Source organism: Humulus lupulus, chromosome 5, assembly GCF_963169125.1.
Source record: "Humulus lupulus chromosome 5, drHumLupu1.1, whole genome shotgun sequence".
Taxonomy (NCBI): domain Eukaryota; kingdom Viridiplantae; phylum Streptophyta; class Magnoliopsida; order Rosales; family Cannabaceae; genus Humulus; species Humulus lupulus.
The window spans coordinates 183763509-183784912 of record NC_084797.1 but is presented as its reverse complement, the minus strand read 5'-3'; the positions used below and the strand labels follow the sequence as shown (position 1 = coordinate 183784912).

The 21404-nt window shown below is 36.4% G+C and overlaps 2 protein-coding genes across 3 annotated transcripts; one reads left to right on the top strand and one right to left on the bottom strand.

The window, feature by feature from the left end:
- Nucleotides 1-647: 647 nt before the first annotated feature.
- Nucleotides 648-1217, bottom strand: LOC133779752 (uncharacterized). The gene has a single exon (XM_062219669.1). The coding sequence runs from the start codon at nucleotides 1215-1217 to the stop codon at nucleotides 648-650; it is 570 nt and encodes a 189-aa protein (XP_062075653.1).
- Nucleotides 1218-12383: 11166 nt separating this feature from the next.
- Nucleotides 12384-15830, top strand: LOC133777910 (uncharacterized). 2 transcript variants are annotated; one of them, XM_062217667.1, is made up of 9 exons: nucleotides 12384-12899; nucleotides 13475-13626; nucleotides 13847-13942; nucleotides 14020-14097; nucleotides 14516-14584; nucleotides 14677-14779; nucleotides 14886-14957; nucleotides 15197-15285; nucleotides 15399-15830. In XM_062217667.1, the coding sequence occupies exons 1-9, from the start codon at nucleotides 12563-12565 to the stop codon at nucleotides 15567-15569; spliced, it is 1167 nt and encodes a 388-aa protein (XP_062073651.1). In that variant the 5' UTR covers nucleotides 12384-12562; the 3' UTR covers nucleotides 15570-15830. The 2 variants fall into 2 exon arrangements, with proteins under 2 accessions (XP_062073651.1, XP_062073652.1); XM_062217668.1 differs by having other exon boundaries at nucleotides 12385-12899; nucleotides 14035-14097.
- Nucleotides 15831-21404: the final 5574 nt, after the last annotated feature.

Genomic DNA, 21404 nt, shown 5'->3' with positions numbered 1-21404 from the left:
TGTACAGGAGGTATTGTTTCTCCTTCCAAATAGTATAAACCATTTTTCTTAGTTCCTTTCAGTATTACTAGAGAACCCTTTGTAACTTTCATGGTATCCTTGCTTCTCTTATAATCATAACCCTTCATCATCCAAGGCACCTATAGAGATCAAATTTCTCCTTAAATCTTGTATATGCCTGACCTTGTTTAGAATCTAGATTGTACGATCAGGACCCTTTATAGCTATATTTCCAATTCCTACCACCTTACATTGATGATCATTTCCTATAAGAACCTTTCCACCATCTATTTCTTGATAATCAATCAAGCAACTTCTTGTTGGACACATGTGATATGTGCATCCACTGTCCAATATCCAATCTGAGGTATCTCTTTGAATCATCCACTATCTGAGTTGTAAAGAGTGTCAACCAAGGATGATGAATCTTGGTTCTTATCTTCATCTTCTTCTTTAATTCCCAACAATGACTGATTAAATGACCAACTTTACCACAATGATGACATTTTCTTGTCTCCTTTGGCCTTGATTTTGATCCAGAGTGAAATCTTGAATGTCCTCTTGACACACTCCTCTTATCAATCCCGCCTCAAAACATTAAAACCTCTTCTTGTGTTCTGTTGTTTAGCTGCCTTTTCCCAAGTCAATTATGCATCTCTTGATCTTAAAGAACTCATCACAACCTCCAAGGTAAGTGTATCACGACTATACATGATTACAATCATCATTTCTTTGAATTGATCGGGTAAGTTGTTCATGAGTATCACAGCTTGATCTGCCTTTTTAATATCTTCTCCCATATTTGAAAGGGCTAGAACTATTTTGTTCACTTCATCGAAATTTTGCTCAAGGGAAAAAGTTGCATTCATCTTGAAACCATACATTTTCCCCTTCAAGAAGATTTCTGTTGATGTAGATATTTTCATGTTTAGATCCTCCAACTTCTTCCATAGACCAGCTGCTGTCTTTTCCCCAATGACTTGTCTTAGTACATTATTTGATAGGTTCATCACAATAGCAGTCCTAACTTGCTTCATAATCAACTCTGCATCTTTCTTTTTCTCTTGTTTCTCTGACTTCTCTGATTGTTTCTCTACTTCCAAAGTCGAGTAAATCCTTTGGAAAATAAGGATGACCATCATCTTTTCTTTCCACAAGCTGAAGTCCCTAGTTCCATCAAATTTGTCTAGATCAAATCTTGTTGATGCTGAAGCCATTGTTGTATCTTTCTTGATTCTTGCAGTGCTTCACAGTGAGTCTTCTCCTTGCTAGAACCTGGCCTCTGGTACCACTTGTTGTAATTACTCTACAACAACAAGACTCAACACAAACAAATCTAAACACAAGAATCAGATAACAACAATTATACTTGACAAGATTTACACAAAATAATCAAACTAAAAAGAGTAAAAGAAAAGAACAAAAGCACCAAGATGATACTGGTTCAACCATATTGCTGGTCTAATCCAGTTCTTCCAAAGTAGGAGTTCAACTAGGCACACTAGCCACACACTACTCTCAAAAGAAACTCTCAATCTCAACCCAATACAACTCTCTCTTAGTGTTTCCCAATGCCCTTTTCTCTCTGTTCTACTTTCTCTCTAATATCAGTTTTCTTACTGACAAAATAAAATAAGGCACTGGCCTTTTATACATAACCAACAAGACAAAGGCCCTGTTTGGCATGGCTTTAAAAGAGCTTTTGGGATCTCAAAGTAACTTTCAAGTGTGTTTAGATGAAACATTATAAGAGCTTCGTTAATTTAGAAGAGCTTTCTAGAGAAGTAATGACTCACCAGCTTTTCTAGGAAGGACTTCTAAAAAATCGAGAAGTTATTTTATTTTTTTGATGAAGCTTTCATAATTCCTATTTTACCCATTTTTTTATGAAAGAAAAAATTTAAATTACATCCTTATCCTTAATTATATATTACGATATATTACACACATCTTTCATTCATCTCACAATGAAAACCTAGCAGCCATTTTTATATAAAAAAAAAAACCAGTAGTCATTTCTTCATCAAGAAAAAATTAAAGGTTAGTAATTTCTTTGATCTATTTTGTCTAGTTTCTTCATGAAGAATATAATATAATTTTCTCTACTTTTCATTTTTGTAATAGCCATTTTCAAAACAATCTCACTCATTTTTTTCTCGACAAAAATTCAAGGTTAGTAATTTTTTTATTTATTTTTTCTGCTAATAGTGTTCAAAGTTCTTATTAAACTACGCTTGTTTTTTCTACAAATCATTTTTAAGTTTTTTTTAGCAACAAATCATTTTTAAGTTTAAATTTTAAACAAATCGTATCTTTTATTATTTGTTTAATTTTTTTATTTTATAAATAGAAATTAATTTCCTAACCATATTTAAATTTTTTTTGTATTATAATATTCTATTTGAAATTTTGGTTGTTCATTTTTGTTTAGATCTTGTTGTATTATGATTAGATATTTATTTCTTGTTATAGAAGTATGATGTGCTTTTTCACTACTGCCTTTTTTACACTTTCATATGCATGGGACTAATTTTTTTCACATTCATTATTATTGTAACGACCCAAAAATACTAATAGGGCTTAAGGGCCTTGATTAGTGTGCCGAGAGGGCATAACTGGATAATATGTGATTTAAATGATTAAAAGCATGTTTATATGATTATTTAGATATTTGTGATGCATGACTATGTGTATTAGTATGCATGTAGGCCCTGATTAGGTTATAAGGGCATATTCCTAATTTTGGCCCGTTGAGGGCATAAATGTAAATATCCGTGATAAATTTTTGTGACCACATTACTATGTGGATATATTTGTAGCTTGTGATTCGAGGCGATCCTAGTGAGCGGTTTAGCAAAAAAGTCACGGCGGGGATTTATACCCGGCTCGGGGTGAGCCTGGGGGTATTTCTAGGAATTTAGGAAATATATTATAGTCTATTTGATATTAAGGAATATAATTGGTGATTAGTTAGGTGTTGGGAAGTAAGCGGTAAATATTAGAGACACTCGAGGAATTAGCGAGAATTGGGAGTAATTACCGAAATGCCCTTAGAATGACTCTATGGTTTAATTATTATTGGGAGGGTAATATGGTCATTTGGTTTATAAGGGATAAGAGTTATTTCTACCTTAAAGGCTTAGTGGAATGTTTAGAGTATAGTGGAAGCTGAAAGAAAGAAAGGAAAGAGACAAAAGGAAAAGAAGGAGGAAAGAAAGAAAAACAAAACACCTAGAGCTAACACCTTTCTTTCACTCGGTTGGCCATTCCTTTTCATTTCTTGAGGATCTTCTAGAGCTATAACTCAGGGAGATCTTGGGATAAAGCTTGGAGTTAGGGACCTTGATTAAGCTTGAGGAATAGCAAAGGTTACTCATCCCATTAAGGTAAGTTGTCAAGGTTTTCTTCAGTTTTTGTTTTGGTGTTGAACGGGATTTCTGAACTAGGTTTTGATGGGAATTCTAGGTTTTGAGGAGGGAAATCTAAGGAAGTGTGGAGGATAGCCTAAGGTCGAATTTCTCTATTGAAGGTAAGAAATTCTGAACTTGGTCACTTGAATACTGAAGTTTCTATTGTTTTATGTTGAGTTTTTGAGTTTCAAGACCAGTCATGGCTTTTTCTTGGTTTGATGATGCATGTGGTTGAGTTTTGTATGGTTGGGTCATATGGGGTGAGATATAGATGTTGGTAGGCTTGTTTTGGAGTTCGGTTGAGGTTTGGAAGGATTTTGGAGGGTTTTGGCTCGAGGAAGTTCGAAGAGGAGAAATCAGGGTGTTGTCTGGCTGTGATTAGCGCTGTAGCACTAGCCTTAGGGCTCAACAGCGGTAGGCTTGGGTGCTTGGGGCATTTTTTTGGCTCTGTTTGTAGTGCTATAACGCCCTCTTTATGGCACTGTATCGCTACCCTATTTCCAGAACGAGGTTTTTGGATTATTTCTTAAGGTTTTTGCCTAGGGGCTCGGGGTTTGATTCCACCACCCCGTTTGGTGGAATTAGGACTTCCCGAGGGCTCAGGATTGGTCCCGAGGTTAGATTTTGGAATTGAAGTTTGGTATGGTTCTAACTTGTGATTGTGACTAGGTGTACGCTAGGGCTTTGAAGGGATCATGCTTGAGGGTTGTCATCATTGATCAAAGCTACCGGAATCCAAAGGTAAGAAAACTACACCCGATTATGTGATTGTTTTGGGATTAAGAGCTCCCTATATTTGTATGATGTCATAGATGGTATTATGTCATGGGACATGTGATAAACGACCTAAGAGTGCCGAAATCAATGTTTGCGCACAGGGCGCAGCTCAGCCACTGGTAGCTGAGGACAGCTTGATATTCACTGAGCTCGGTTTAAGCGGGCCGGAGTCAGTGGGATAAATAGGGGTGCGACCTAAGGGCATCGACCGTAATTGTTATATGTGAATTGGTTGATAATGATAATCGATAAGTTTGATATGTTGAAAGCCTGATTATATGAATGTCTTGGACTGTTGAGTGTATGATTGCACTGTATTAATTATCTAGTTGTTGATTGATGATTATGCTCTGTTATTGTGTTTTCTTGCTGGGCCTTGGCTCACGGGTGCTGTAACGACCCAAAATCATTATTAAGGCTTAAGGGCCTTGATTAGTGTGCCAGGGGGGGCATGTTGGGATTTATGTGTGATTTTACGAGTTAAATGCATGGTTATGATTTAAAGCGTGTTATATGACTATTTGATTATTTGAGATGCATGACTATGTGGTTAGTATGCATGTTTAGGTAAAATAAATATGCACGGGGACCCCGTTTGTGTGATAGGGGTAAATTGGTAATTTTAGCCTGCTGAGGGCATATATGTGATAATTGTATTATGTGATTTGTACCACGTGAGTGTGGCGTTTTTATTGTAATGCACGTGCCGAGACGGTCCTAGAGAGCAAGTTAACTTAAAAGTCACAACGGGATTTTATACCCGGCTCGAGAGGAGCCTAGGGGTACTTTGGGAATTTTGTGGTTAAGTAGAGAATTAGCGGTTAATGGTTATTGGTGATTTAGTAACCTGGGTAACCATTAGTTACTTCTGAGAGTAACAAGTTTAGGTGAAAGAAATGGTAGAATTGCAATATAGGAGAAAGGACTAGAGTGCCCTTGAGGTTTAGTTAGCAAAGGGTTTTGATGAAGGGGTAAAATGGTCATTTGGCTGGGAATTAGATATGTTGCAGCTGGGTAATAAGGGGTACACGGTTTGGGGCTTGGTCATATTTTGGTTTTGTTAAAGAATAGAGAGAAGAAAAGCTAGAGGAAAAGCTAGGGCAAGAAGAAGAAGAAGATGAGTGGAGGAGTTGAAATTGGAGACTTAGGAGATGAAGGAAGCTTAGGGTTGGATTCTTCATTCAAGGTAAGGGTTCTATGTAATTTAAGGCTTGTTTCTGTTATGGTTTGAGGAATTTAAGCATGGTTTAAGTTTGAGTTTTGGGTTTTTATTTTCTGAAGTTGAAATCAAAGATGTGGATTTTTGGGGATTTGATTGTGTGTTTGGGTTTCTTTGATGATGTTTCTGAGTTGTTAGATGGTCTATGTGGGGTTTTGATTTGGTTTTGGGGCTTGGGTACCTGCTTGGGATGATTTGGAGTGGTGTTAGCTCGGGGAAAATGCAGGGAGAAACCCAGAAATCTGGGTTTCGCGTAGGAGCGCTGCGGCCCTGTTCTTGGGCGCCGCGGCGCGAGGCTATTTCTGGGCAGAGGGAGGCTTCTGACTTGCTGGGCGCCGCGGCCCTATTGGGCAGGGCACCGCGGCCCTCTTGGGTAGCGCCGCGGCGCTAGGCCATTTTCAGGACTTGAAATTTTGCATTTTTGAGCTTTTGCTCCGGGGGTTCGGGGGATGTTTCCAATGATTTGTTTTAGGAATTTGGGAGTCCCGAGAGTGTGGGATTGGTCCCGGGAAGTGGTTTTGAATTGATTAGTATTAAAGGATGTTTTATGTGTGTTGTGACTAGGCTATTGGAGAGGCTCGTGCTAGAAGACCGTGCTTGTGACTTTGGTGCATTGTGAAGCTCGGGATACAGGTAAGAAAACTGTAGCACCTGAGAATAGGGCATGGGCCCATAGTGTTATTACAGGGCATGGCCCTAGATTGTATTGTGTGCTAATGTATAACCTTAAATGAATTATTATATGTTGAATGATTATTTCGAAATGTATTATATGTGTGATTATAGTGCAATGAACGGCTAAGGCCGAGAGCGGCAAGGCCGAGAACGGCGAAAGGCCGAGAATGGCAGTGGGGCCGGAAGTAACACTTAGCACCTGGGATGCTTATAGTCAGGGCAGGACCCAGTGGATAAATGTGATATCCTTACGGTGAGGACCGAGACCCCAGGCTTTGGTAAGGTTTCGGGGGCGGCACGGCCATGTTTGCTTAGTCTAATGGTTGACTTGTTTATCTGTGGACTATCTGGTATGATTAACTGTATAATTTGCATATGTTATGTGTTGCATGAGTTTTCTTGCTGGGCTTCGGCTCACGGGTGCTCTGTGTTGCAGGTAAGGGCATAGTTTGAGTCAACCAGCCATGAGTACGGAGAGCGTGAAGCGACGCGTACATGTTTGGCCTGCCCGACTGCTTTGGTTGAGGGTTTATTCGAGACTGGCTGTAATAATCTATGATTTTTATAACTGATCAACTGTAAACTTATTTCAAGATGTAAATAGTTTTCAAACCTTATTTTGGGATCCCAAATGTTTAATGCTAGAAGTTTTTAATGAACAACGCATTTTCAAGGATTACAGCCTTATCCTTTAATTAGTCACACTTTCGTTTTAAAAACCTCGGGTAGCGAGTCTTTGCACACTGTTTTGTCTTAAGACTCACTTGGTAACGACTCTAAGGTAGAAGGGCATTACAGGTGCTACGTGGTGCAGGTAAAGGCAAGAGCAAAGTGGACCAGCCTTGAGTTGGAGAACTTTGGGGCTGAATGTACATGGTCGGCTAATCGGCCACCATGCCCGAGGAGTGGTACAGGACGAGAAGAGCCTAATTGTCTGTTTTGCTCTTAGAGTGGCCAGTAGTTGTACTTTTATCCTGAAATTTTGTAAACTGTCTTTTAACATTATTACTTTTGGGATCCCATGTAAAAATACTTGATTATAAGAAATGAAACTTTTGTGCCCAAAATCTTTTAACTCTAGTTCAACTATAGTTTCAGTAACACGTTTCTAACTACGTGACTTGATTGGCAAGTTTTGCACATTTGTAAACACACAGTGTAACGGTCTTGGCTATCTAGGGCGTTACAATTATTGTTCTTTTCAAAGACATTGTACATTATCCTAAGATTTAAATTAGATTGGATCTTCATGGGATGGAATGAGTCATTTCGGATTAAGTTGATTACCCTTACTAAATGTGTGTAAGTCCACATAACACAACTAATTATTTTAAGATATTACAGAGTAAATTAGAATATAAATATTTAAATATTTGGGCAATTTTTATCTAGATTTTTTAAAGTCTAGATTTGAATGAGTTTGATAAGATATACCAATCACATTAAAAAAAAATAAAAACATATTTATATTATGGAATGAAAATCTTCACTAATAAAATATATTTAATCCGAACGTATTATTGCATTTACTTAAGAAAATAAAATCCCTAAAATACATAAAAAGTAAAAGACGTAATTATTTTTATAAAAAAATCGTAAAAATGGTAATTATTATTTGTCGTATTCAATTTTTTATTTACAAAAATATATATGAGTGTGCATGCAATCTAGCCTAAATGGATATATGTAAATTGTAAACTTATAATTATGTAAAAAATATTCGTTTTAATGGCACTTGTCAAGTTCCATCAATTGATCATCACTAAATACATGAACAAGAGGATTCCAAGATTTTTTTATATTAGATTTTAGTGCTTTTAAATTACTATTGCATAATTATTCTTTGTGACATATGCGTAACTATAACAAAAACCTCTTTTTTTTTTGGGTCAAATATATCATTTATGTTGTTATTAATTATTATTATTATTATTATTATTTTATATCTATTATTGAAAAAAAAACTACCCTAGACCATTGACTTTTATTTATTACTGAATTTGAAAAAGAGAAAACATGCATGCTTAGGGATGAAATTGCTTTAATAATATAGTATACTGATATAATTAAATTTGATTCACATATTGAAAGTATCTCCTTTGCTTGCTTCTCTACAATATGATCCTTAATATGATTCATGAGTGATCCAAATTCTCTTCCATTCCTTGTGATTAATGTGTTGTCTTAATGACTCTTGATAAGTAGTGTTTCTATTAATCTTTTTGTCTTCCTCCTTTATCATGGAGGAGAGACATTTTTCACACACACAGATATATATATAAATTAATCAAGTATATGAGAATCGATTTCTATATATGTCACTTAAATCCGCATATGTCTTTTGGTTTTATTGTCTACCTATTATTATACTTCTTCTTTAATTTTTAGATTTCAATTTATTGTACTCAATTTTTTTTAGTTAAATTTCACATTATTAATAATTATTGCTCCCATTTTGAGAAAATAAAATATTATGTGTGTGTATTATTATTTTATATTAGTTTGCATTTCTTATATGAAACTTTTTTTTTAAAAATAGAATGGTGAGTGAGGGTGAGGTAACACAAGGAAAATCAAAAGCAATTTGGGATCCACCAACACATGAGAAATGGATTGATTTAGCTATAGAACAAGTGAGAGCAGGTAATAGAAATGGATCACATTTAAGCAAATTAGGTTGGAAAATTTTTATTGAAAAATTTAATCTTGCAACAAAAAAAATTATGATCAAAAGCAAATGAAAAATCATTGGGATAATGTTAAAAAAGAGTGGCAACTATGGGATTCATTACTTAGAGGAGAAACTGGACTTAGATGGGACATACAGAGGCAAACCGTTGATGCTCCAGATGAATGGTGGGATGCAAAGTTACAAGTAGGTTTCTGTACAAAGCTCCTATAATTATGATTTTTTTTATAATTAATAATTTTACTATATATTTTGTTTCCTAATTCATAAATCATCAACAGAAATATCCTGATGCTGCTAAATTTTGAGTGAGAGGTTTAGAACATTCTTTCAAACTGGATGATTTGTTTAGAGATGTTACTGCTACATGAGCTAGAGCTTGGGCACCAACCTCTGGTTCACTACCTCCTTTATACAACGAGGATCATAATGATATAGAGATTGATGAGAATTTGGAGGAAAGTGATCATGAGGGAGTGGGTGATCCAATGAAAAAAGAGACTAAATTACTTGGTCCAAATAGAAAGCAATTTAAGAAGGAAAAAAAGAATAATTCTACAACATCAAAGTTGTCCAAAAACTTGATGAGATTTGTGAGGTGATCAAAAATAGGAGTTCATACATACGTACCGATCCACCGGGATGTAGTGTTCAAGAAGTTATTGATAAGTTAGTTACACTTCCAAGTTGTGAACCAATGGACCCTCTTTTCAAAGTTGGTACTTCCTTGTTCACAAAGAAAGAAAATAAGGAAATTTTTGTAGCTTTGAAGGAGCCTAATAATATCAAATTGAATGGTTGAAAGAACAAGAGTTCGATTTCTAAGTTAGATTTTATTTGTTTTTTTTTTCTTGTCGAACATTGTGGTTTGTTTATTTCTTGAACAACGTGGTTTGTTTTGTTTCTTGAATTTAATATTTATGAAAGACACAATATGTTTTTTTTAATTATCTTTTTTTTTTATTTTATATAATCCAAAACAATACAATTATATATTATATGTTTACATGTTTATCTTTTTTAAAGTGTATTATATCACACTCATTTATCTTAAAAATAAAAATTATGTACATTTTTTCAAATACAGAATGGATAGTGGCGCAAATTCAGAAGACATGAATGAAGAATATATACAACAAGTCATAGCAGAAGAAATGGAAATTGATGAACTTGTCCTTGTTGTTGCAAGAACATCAGTATATTATCATAATAATCTTTTGGTTAAGGAACCATGTAAAAATTCACCTCACACTGGCTGGAAATTTATGATGGAAATTATGGATGGAAATGGTCGACGATGTCATGAGATGTTTTGAATGGAAAAACATATTTTTTGTAAACTGTGTGATAGATTGAGAAGTTATGGGCTAAAATGTAGTAAAGGTGTGAGACTAGAAGAGTCAGTTGGTATGCTTATGATGATTTTAGGACACGGTGTAGGAAATAGAATGATTCAAGAGCATTTTCAGCATTTAGGTGAAACTGTTAGTAGACAATTTTCAAATGTATTGGAAAAAATGAGTATGCTTGCTTTGGATGAAATTAGACCACTTGAAAATTTTGATGAAGTCCCATATTATATACTAAACAATCCTAGATATTTGTCTTACTTTAAGGTATGAATACGTCATCTCCATATGCATGTATATATTTATATATATTTTAACTCTCTATGTAGATTTTGATTTTATAATTGTTATTAATAGGATTGTATCGGAGCAATAGATGGAACATATGTTCGAGTTTCACTTCCAGTAGATAAATAAATACCATACATTGGAAGAAAGGGTTGTCCTACACAAAATATTATGACTGTATGTGGATTTGATATGTTATTCACATTTGTATGGCGCGGGTTGGGAAGGAACAACACATGATACTCATATATTTCTTGAAGCATTAAGAAATACACATCTTAATTTTCCTAAACCACCCAATGGTATGTTGTAATCATTTATATTATTTTTGTGAATATGATTTGAATTTTTTTTAAAATGATAATTTTTTTTATTGCAGGTAAGTATTACTTAGTTGATGTAGGGTATCCAAATATGAAATGTTATTTAGCTCCATAGAAATGGCAAATATACCATCTTCCTCAATTTCAACAATGTAGTCAACCTAGTGGCTCTAAAGAAATATTTAACCACGCTCATTCATCATTGCGCAGTGTTATTGAACGTTGTTTTGGTGTATGGAAAACATGATGGGAAATTTTGCAATGAATGCCAAATTATAAGTTTGATAAACAAGTAACTATTGGTACTGCTTCAATGGCTTTACATAATTTTATCAGGAGAGAGACCATTAATGACATAGAGTTTCCATCTTGTGATGATTTTGTAAATGACGATGACCCAAATATTAACTTAGTAAGAGATGAGAGTGAAATGAGAGTTATTCGTGATAAAATCGTAACTGAACTCATGCTTAGATAAACATGAGTATTAATTTTTTTTTATGATTATGTAATAACTAAAGATTTATGTTTATGCACATAGTTAATTTTGCTTATATTATTTTTTATGATTGCAAAAAAAATATATTATTATTGTTATTTTTATGGACAAAATTGACATATATTATTTTGTAAGAGCTTTTATATTATACTTACTGAATACTTTGAAAATCTCTTTAATGGAAAAAAAAAAGTCTTTTTAAAACATAAATCCAAACACTAATTTAAAAGCTCAAATTTTTACTTTAAAAATTCAAATTTTTACTTCTTTTTTTTTAGTGTCCAAAAGTAAAAGTAAAAGCTATCACAAACAACCTCAAAGTAGTTGGATTTGATACAACAAAAGAAAATAACAGAACTCTTAAAATAGAGCCTTGGACAGTTATGTTAGTTGATGAGGATTATATTTCACAAAATAATTTTTAATCTTTATTGATGATAAAATATGTTTACAAGGACATAAAACCCAAAATAAACTAAAGGGCATAAGTCGCTTAAAAAATTAGAAGGTCGTTAAATGGTGATTGATGGAAAAGTTAAAGCAAGAGTGATCACTTTTTTTTTTTTTTTTGAAAGGTAAGAGTACTTAACTTTTTAAGAATGGAGAAATTAAAAACAAAATTTTTTAGAATACTTAGGTAGATTAAGAGATTTTTTCTCCAAATGTCCTATTTAAAAGATTATTTTTAGAGTAATATAAAATAATAAATTAGTTGTTCTTAAAAGATTCAACAACATTATTGAGGTCAACTTTTCTAATTTGTCTTTCGATCATTTAAAGTAAAGTTTTTTACTTTCATTAATTGAATCCCATCCCATGATGTTATGATGTAGCCATAGGTACCAACTTTTTCTATTTACAAACTATTCCCTAATTCTCATAAAAGCTTGTTTTGCTTTTAAAGTTTAATACGCTCTTTTCCTAGAAAGAAAACCAAATTCGATAGCGTTATCTCCACGTGTCAATCACCCATTTGCTAATTGGATATTCTCTAATCTACACTGTCACCTCAAACGACATTCCACCTCAACTGGGCCCACTTTGTCTTCCCTCACCGTCGATTAACCACCAGCCTAAAGCCAACGGTCATGATCGTCTGTATTCTCTCTACCTCTACAGCCCACATACAGAAACGAACGGTCAACGTTCACTGGTAAAAACAAAACGAAAAAAGAAAAAAAAAATCAGAAGAGAAAGACACCAAATTTAGAAGAAGGAAAGCTACTATGCTTCGTGAAGAAGTAGAAGATCGAAGAAGCCGAAATTTTGATAGAAACCCATTTTGAGCAACACCCTTTTTCGGTTGTTGTTGTTGTTTCTTTTTATTTTGGGTATGGAGCTTCCATTGATGTACTTGAATCCTTCTTCGACGGCGTCGTTTTCCGGTAGAGTTGGACTCTCCTCGAGGCTCTGTAATTTTCCGGCTAGGGTAAGGAGAAGGAGAGGGCGAGTGAGTTTTTCTGATGTCGATATGGTTCGGTTCCGGCCGGTTAAAGCTTCGACGGAGCAAAGCAGTGGGGAGGCTGTGGATGCTAGAGGAAGTGAAGGAGAGAGCAGACGAGGGTTCACGAGTCCTGCTATGGAGGTCACTACATTAGATTCTTTTAAAGATGCTGAGTTTCCGGTTTGGGAGAAGATTGGTGCTGTTGTTAGACTCAGCTATGGAATTGGTCAGTTTCTCACTTTGTTTGGCTTAGTCTCTTCTCTCCTAAGATTTTCCCAATTGAATTTTGGCGCAATAATTGGTGGTTTGAAGATCTTTGAGGAAATTTAGTAGCTATAATATAGTACAACTTTATGTCTTTCACTTTGCTCTGTGAGATTCTTTAGTACTAGCTTTTGTGATTCTTTGAATTCAAGAAGTTGAATTTCAATATAAAATAATGGCCTGCGTTAGTTGTTTCAATCTGCTCTAGATTTTAGAAGTTTATATTTGTGCTTTGTATATATGTAAAATATTTATGCATTTACCAAAAATTCTATTGTTTATAGTTTGTAGTATGGTTTATCTTTCGATTAATTTATTCTAATTGAGCTTTGTTTTTGTTAACAATTTTATGCGTCATGTAAATATTCTTCATGTTATGACCAAAGATAGTGATATAATAATACTTTTGATAAAAGAATGGTAGCATAACCTGGCAGGTCTTAGTGTTTCATATTTCTATCTCAAATACTAATGTTTTATTTATTTGTTTTCAATTTTCGTTATCTGACTTGTTCTTTTCTTCATTTACACAATCAGGTATATATGGTGCCATGGCTTTAGCAGGAAAATTTATTTGCTCAATCACTGGAATTGATTGCTTGGGAGGTTTTCACCCATCATTAGACGCCATTTTAGAAGGCCTGGGATATGCGGCTCCTCCAATTATGGCCCTTTTGTTCATACTCGATGTAAGTTGGCTTGTCATACTTTGAATGGCTTTACTTCTTCATATTTGGCCTGAAGAAATGGTATGGGCTGTTTCTAGTGGTAGTCGTAGAAGTAAGTAACATATGAAATTCAAAAGGATATGTTAATGGTCAGAATGAAAGTCTATTTTTGTCATAGCTTTGATGATTCTATTAGGCTTGCTTAATCGATTTTCATCTAAACAATCTGAAGTGGTTTTAGGACGAAGTTGTGAAGCTATCTCCTCATGCTCGTGCCATCAGAGATGTGGAAGATGAGGAACTCCGGAACTTTTTCTATGGAATGTCTCCATGGCAGGTAATGATCTTGTATTTATGGACCTATTAAAAATTTCATAATTTCTTGGGGAGAGCAAGTACCAAATAGTGAACTAGTGCTTCAACTTGCAGTTTATACTAGTTGTTGCTGCGAGCTCGGTGGGAGAGGAGCTTTTTTACAGAGCTGCAGTTCAGGTATCCTTTCACAGATCAATTTCATTTCAACTTAGGTGAAATACATAATGTGTTAGATGTAAGATAACCAATCTTCTACCGATAATCTGCTTCAGCTTTGATGATGTGAGACATATCTTCATGCTAGGTGTTTTTTATTGAGTTGTATTCCCTTTTGAATATTTTCCTGAGGTAGTGGCATAAACTTTTGTAACTTGAAGAAACACAGCATAATTAAGATGCATTATATTGAATTACACAACACAACATAAAAAAATCTGGTTGAATTTTTTTATATTTATGATGTGTGAACAATATCCTAGTTTATATTAGCATCTTCATGCCAATAAAATTCTTGGCTTGGTAAACAACCCTTGTAATTTTGTTACTTTTATCTACCTTTTTTTTTTCATTCTTTCTCTCATTTCTTATTATATAGGGAGCATTGGCTGAAATATTCCTGAAGGGTACAGATCTGATATCAGATACTAGAGGAATGGCATCTCTGGTATGCAGCTCTCTCTCTTTCCGCATTATTTGCCATTATCAGGAATGATGAAAAGTTGATGATAACTGATTTATCTTTTGTGTAAATTGTAGACTGGAGTTCTTCCCCCATTTGTTCCATTTGCTCAGGCGTTTGCAGCTGTTATGACAGCTACTCTAACTGGTTCCCTGTACTATATGGCTGCATCTCCAAAAGGTGGATTCATGGGCCATCAAGATAATACAGCTCCTAAATAGTCATCTCTGCTTGTATGGTTTATCGTTTACTTATCTATTTTTATTTTATTTTATGCTTCTTACAGACCCTGCTTACATAGTTGCACCAGTTTTGCCATCTCGCGCTGGTCGTGAAGATATGAAGAAGCTCTTTACAGGTTTTTACTCTGACCCTTGCATTTCATCACCTTAATTGAGTTATTCCATGTCAATGGCATTGGTTTTCCTATTTTTTTTGGTTAGCTTTAGGTATTTGATTGCTTTCATTCTATTTTGTACATCAAATGCACCTTGTAAAATTCATTGATTTGGTTGCCTTGAAGAAAATAATATCTATCTTTCATATATTTTATTGCAATCATAGTATTCATGCTTTATTCATTTTTGGGTTCTGCAGCCTGGTATAAGAGGAGGCAAATGAAGAAGATTTATTCTCCACTACTTGAAGGACTTTTGGCTCTCTACCTTGGATTTGAGTGGATCCAGGTAATATTTTCATTGGATTCTTTTATCTATTTAACTATTTCTTTACCTGCATACTCAAGAAGATTTCAAAATGGATAAGTGGTTTTAATTTTATTCTGATGAAAATTTGACAGACGGATAACATTCTTGCACCCATAATCACACATGGCATATACTCTGCTGTCATATTGGGTCATGGTCTTTGGAAGATACACGATCACCGGAGAAGACTACGTCAGAGAATTCGACAACTTAAACTTGAAGGAAAGAAAGAAGTGAATTATGATATTCAGGATTTGGAATAGCGAAATAAGGAGGAACTTTGTAAATAAATGTAGCAGAGCAAGTTATTTGTTTCAGAGACAGTCTACAACACATAGGAATATAATATATTATGAACTAGCTTAAGTTTTTATGAAGAAAATATAGAGCATATCTTACACTTTTAGTTCATACATTGTAACGATGTAACTGCAGAAGGCAATGAGCATTGAGTATGCTTGTTTTTTTTTTTTTTTTTATATATACAAAATTCAGTACATATTACATAAAATTGAGTTTTTACATATTCTAATTTCTTCATTCAAACCAAATTTAACTCTGTATTTTATATATCACCAACCTGTCTTTACATTAAAATATGGGACATTCAGAAAATAAGGAATTGCAATTTTGAATTAATCTGGAGATTGTTAATCCTACAGTTACAATCCTACACAAGTAGAAGGATTCGAATAATCTCTTGTTGGTGTTGTATTTTGGCTATTTTTTTTCCCTAAGTTTTTTCTGTGCTTTTGCTGACTTGCTCCCAGCTCTGCTGTTATGTTGCCTTTTTCTTCTTGCGACTGCTGCTTAATACAGTTTTGTTTGGCACCCTTGTGGTGGGGTCACTTCAATATGAAATATGGAAAATTTATAAGATAGAGAATAGTTTCTGGCCATCTCTAACCTTGTCTCTTTATTTTTCTCTATCTTTTACATTATTTTTACACCATTCACACTCTACCTTTATTTTCATTTCCAACCCAAAACTCTAAATATCATACTAAAAAAATTTATATTCTCTTAAAAAAAACATTTATACATAATACTCTCTTTATTTTATTAATTAAATCCAAACAATTATTTAGAGTTTACAAATTAATATTAATTAAATAATAATAAAATAAAAATAATACACATGACTAAAATATCATCGTCCTTACATAAATTAAGCATTACATTACAACTACATAACTATTAATTAAATTTAAATAGAGAAGTACATATCAATCTATATTAATGTTTATATTATCATCATCCTACAATTGAATCATAATTTTAGCTTATATATTTTTTTATTATATGTTAATGTTTTTATTTATTATGTATTTCTTCACTTTATGTTAGTGTTTTTTTACTTATAATGTATTAATTTGAGAATATTTATGATATATTTTTAAGTTTTGTTTTATGGTGTTTTCCATTATATTTTGTGTATTTTTTAATTTAATTTGTTCAATCATTAATTTCAATTAAAATAAAAATTTAGAACAATATTTGATTAAAAACATATCTTAAAAATTACAAAATCATAATTTTGGCACAAGTCAGAAGTGAATAGTTTGTTAGGCATTTGCCAGTAGTGAATCTTCTCGTGGTAGTTGGAGCGTTGTAAAGATCTCAAATAGAGAATTTGTCAGTTTTGTGAGAATGGTGATGATTTGTGTTGATAGTGTGATGTTGGCTATAGGCGACAACATGGATGGTTGGTGGAGGTTGGACATCAATAAAGGCCATCAAGTGTTGGTAATTTTATTTTAATTTGAGCATGATTGACACATAATTTTTCCAAAATAATGTGCACGCAGAAATGTGATAATATTGTTAACCACTTAATAAAAGTGATATGGTTCAATTTTAAATTAATTACAAGCAACACACTTAAATTACACAATGATTTATAATATGGTCCAACTTTAAATAAATTATGAGTAATGAGACACACATTTAAATCACACATTGATTTAGCTATGATGTTTTTAGTTTTATGTATTTTATGTTATAATTTTTTTTAAGTGGATGTTCTTAGTAATTTTGTGAGGAAAATGGTGGTTTATCTTTGTTGTGGGCAACAATGAGACTGGAGCTTGGACCACGATGATTATGTAATTTAAATTTTGTAATGCGTGGATGTTGTTGACCACAGATTTGGCCAACAACGTGTAGACGTCAAAAATACAATAAACCTTCAAGAGAAAAAACGACACTGATGATTTTTATAGTGGTTCAGTCCCAATGCGTTGGTAATAGCCTAGTCCACTTAGAGTTATGATTATAGATCTACACTCAAGATCAGACGAACCTAAGTCAACTGAGTTTCTTCAGTGCAGATGAAAAGAATACAATACTTCTCTCGAAATACAAATACTCTCTTAGGAAAATCAAAATCCGAACCCCTAAATGATGCCATGAGCTCTGTATTTATAGGCCCATGATCATACAAACCGAAATCCCTCATAATCGGGATCTTTCTATTACTCTCACAATATTTAGTTAATAATAATATTTAAAATACAACAATACACGACTTCTTTGGGATAATCTGAGAGATTCCCGCGTAGGCACGACTGATTCTAGTCTAATCCGTTGCTGGAATTTCGCTTGCATAACAATAATCTGTTCAGTAAGTCGACGTCACTCCTTGGAAAAAAAACTGGTCGGCCAAAACACTTGACCGGTCGGCCATGCACTCCGCCAGTCGGCCAAACACCTCACTGATCGGCCATGCACCTCACCGGTCGGCCAAACACCTGACTGGTCGGCCAAGCACCTCACCGGTCGGCCAAACACCTGACTGGTCGGCCAAACACTTATCTGGTTAGCCAAGCACCTCACCGGTCGGCCAAACACCTATCTGGTTGGCCAAGCACTCCTCCGGTCGGTCAAGTACCTCTCCGGTCAGCCAAGCACCTGACTGGTCGGTCGGAGCAGGTAACTGATCAGTCAAGTATCTCTTGCCACTTGTACCTTTTGTTGACGCGGTTCTTCGGCAATAGATAATTATACGAATAAACGGGATGGATTAGTGCTAGATAATGAACCGTAATATGTAAATATTTATATTCCAAACTGGCGAAAATAGTATAGGGGGAAGGTTATAACTCCTTTCCTTTTAGGTGGTTCGAAGGTTAAAATCCCTCTAGTCCACCAGCCAATATTATTGATATATCTCAGGTATTCCTTACAAGGTGTTTCTTTACAAGCTAGACGCCAACCCTTTGCAACGCCCAGGGTCTCCATATTTATAGGGAGAGGATACCTGGGTGTTGGTAAAGGGGGCCATCCCGTGACCTTCTTACCCATCATGTCACCTCTGTGACACTTATGATTAATTCCTAAAACCTGTCAATGAAGTGTTATCTAATCAATAGGTAAGGGGGATAATGGGCCGCATGGCCCAAACCAGTTGTGGGGTGCCTGAACATGCACGTTTATGCTGCGTGTCCGAGAATTCAGGAATGGAGTAGACACGTGATGTCTGATATGCGCACATTTACATTGCATGGTTGACTTCATAAATGGTTGGGGGTGTCAGTTCTATGCCGCACCACGAGCTTTAATGTAGTTCCAGCTCGTGGTGTCCACACTGCTGACCCGATGCCTTCGAGTATTCTTACTAACCCTTTGACTAGCTCGGGCTAAAGAGGTGGAGACTCGTAACAGCAGCTCCGGGTAGGAGGCTTCCACGTGGAGGATAGAATTATGCCCTTTTCCAGCTCGCTAATAACCCATGGATGTTTAGGGCGTACATTTGCCCCTGTTCGTGGCACGTGACGTCACCTGTGGCCATAGTGGGGGCTTTTAGGCTTCCTTTTCGACTCTTCATGTCCCGCTTATTGCGCTGGTATCAGATACGTGGAGCATCGTGGTTGGTGACGGTCCGTCTTCTGAGAATCGCATTAAATGGCCTAGCCTATCTTCGGCCGTCGTTTCGTCTTTCGAGTTGTGACCCTCGTATATCACATTAAGACGATTTAACAGTCCTCGTTCCTTTGCCTCTTACGTATATATAAGGTTGGCCACCATTCGCATGAGCCACCCTTTATTTGAAATTTTTTTCTCATCTTCTCTCTTCTTAGCCTCAGAAGCCTTTTTCCTTCCGGTTATCATTCCAGAAGTCTCTGAGTTCCAGACACAAGGGTTTCTCCGTGACTCCAGTTCTAAAGGCTCCACTAGGATTCCGATTCCTATGCCTTTTTTGATTTTCACACAGCAAAAACCTCTGTAAGTCCTCTGCCTACTGTATGTTTAAATGTTTCCATTTTTCTTTGTTTATGTAAACTTCTTTCTTAGTCGCACACTGTAGGTTGTTTTTTTTTCTTTTTGGCTGGTATTTTGTGCGTAGGTTTTTATCCTAGGGGTATCGACCATAGGAGAAAATGCTTAGGAATATGACGCATAGGACAAGATAATTCAGGGGTGAATTTTCTGGGTAATCTCTTGAAATGCCTGTTTGGAGAGGGGAAGACGACAAGTTTCTGGGGTGCAAAACCGGGTAGCTTAGGGGCCACGCTTCCCATGCAGTTTTGCTTTTGAAACTTTCCCTCCAAGGCAAGCATTATCCTGACTCTCCTGACACACGGATCCCGAGCAATCGGGGACCCGTTGGGAGCATAGGCGTGTGTTCATAGAACTGCGTGGCCTCACTCACCGCGGGTTGAGATTACCTCAGCCCGTGTAAGGAAAATCATTCCTCGTGCTAGATTCCCTTTCTTATTTTTAGGTCGCCTTTCTAAATTTTCTTCATCTTTGTTCGTTAGACGACCAGATGGGACCCAGGAAGAACATGCCCAAGAAGAGTGTCGCCAGCTCGTCATCCAGCAGGCCAGCAAGGGGAAGGAGGTGGTAGCAGATTCCCCTATCCCCCACTTCGCTCCCATTGTGGAGAAAGAGGTCGAGGTGGGACCTGGTGCCTTCTTCGAGGCCGAGAGGATTTCCTCGAAGGTTACAACTCAGGGGAAGGTCAACAAGATCCTGTTTTCCCATAATATCGAAATAGGGACAGGCGCTCTTGTTGCTCGTCCTCCCCTTGAGGGCCAGCAGAGCTGCGCACCGCTCGACGAGGAGTTCGCGGCCTGGAGCAACGAACACCTCAAGGCTGGGGCCTTTCTTCCCCTGGACCAGTACTTCACGGATTTCCTGAACTTCGTGAAGCTGGCCCCCTTCAACTCCCCCTTAACTCCTACCGCCTGTTAGCGGGGCTGAGGTACATGTTCCTGAAGCAGGAATGGGAGGTCCCTACACCGGCGGACATTCTCTATTTCTTCTGCCTCAAAGCCAGCCCGAATCAACGGGGGCGAGGCGACAAGTTCTATTACTTGACCCATTTTCCCAACTCCGCCGCAGTCATCGAGCTGCCCAGCCACCTTAACGACTTCAAGGACCAGTTCTTCATGTCGACGGGGTTCTGCAACTGCGAACACCATTACTTCAACCGTCCTCGTAAGTTCTTTCTATCCTCAGCTCACAAAATTGTTGCTGACTTGTTTCTTTCCATGCGTATTAACTTGAATACTATCGTGTAGCTATTTTTGCGAGGACGGCTAAATCGGTGACCCTCGAGAGTCAATATGAGACCTTCGCGGGGCTCCCTCCAAGCAAAAAAGACTACCGCCAACTCGTGTCTGATGAGATGATGCTGGCGTGTAAGTTAATTTCTTCGGGCCAGAGCCTGGCCTTGAGGAGGACGCAGATTGCCCCAGAAGCTCGTGAGATGGCGCCCATCCCTGAGGAGGGGGCTGCGGATGACGACGAGCAGGACGAGGAAGACGAGGTGCCGCTCGTACGTCGGAAGCGGGCTCTTGAGATCGCCTAGGGGGTCAACGCGGAGCGGACCCAGTCCGAGGCAACAGCCGGCCCCTCCGGCCAAGGTAACCCATACTTGTTTAAGGATTTAGACAGGGCTGCCGCAGACCTATGACTTGCTATGTTTAACCCCATCCAACTCGTTCACCGTCATCAAAATGACCCAGCTCGTAACGTAACTCTGCTCCAGTGCGTTGACCAACTAGTGTTGCGCTATGACATGGGCCGCCATAGGGGCACTATAGTAGTAGACAATACCCTGGCCTTTAGGTCAGGATCTTTTGAGGAGTACG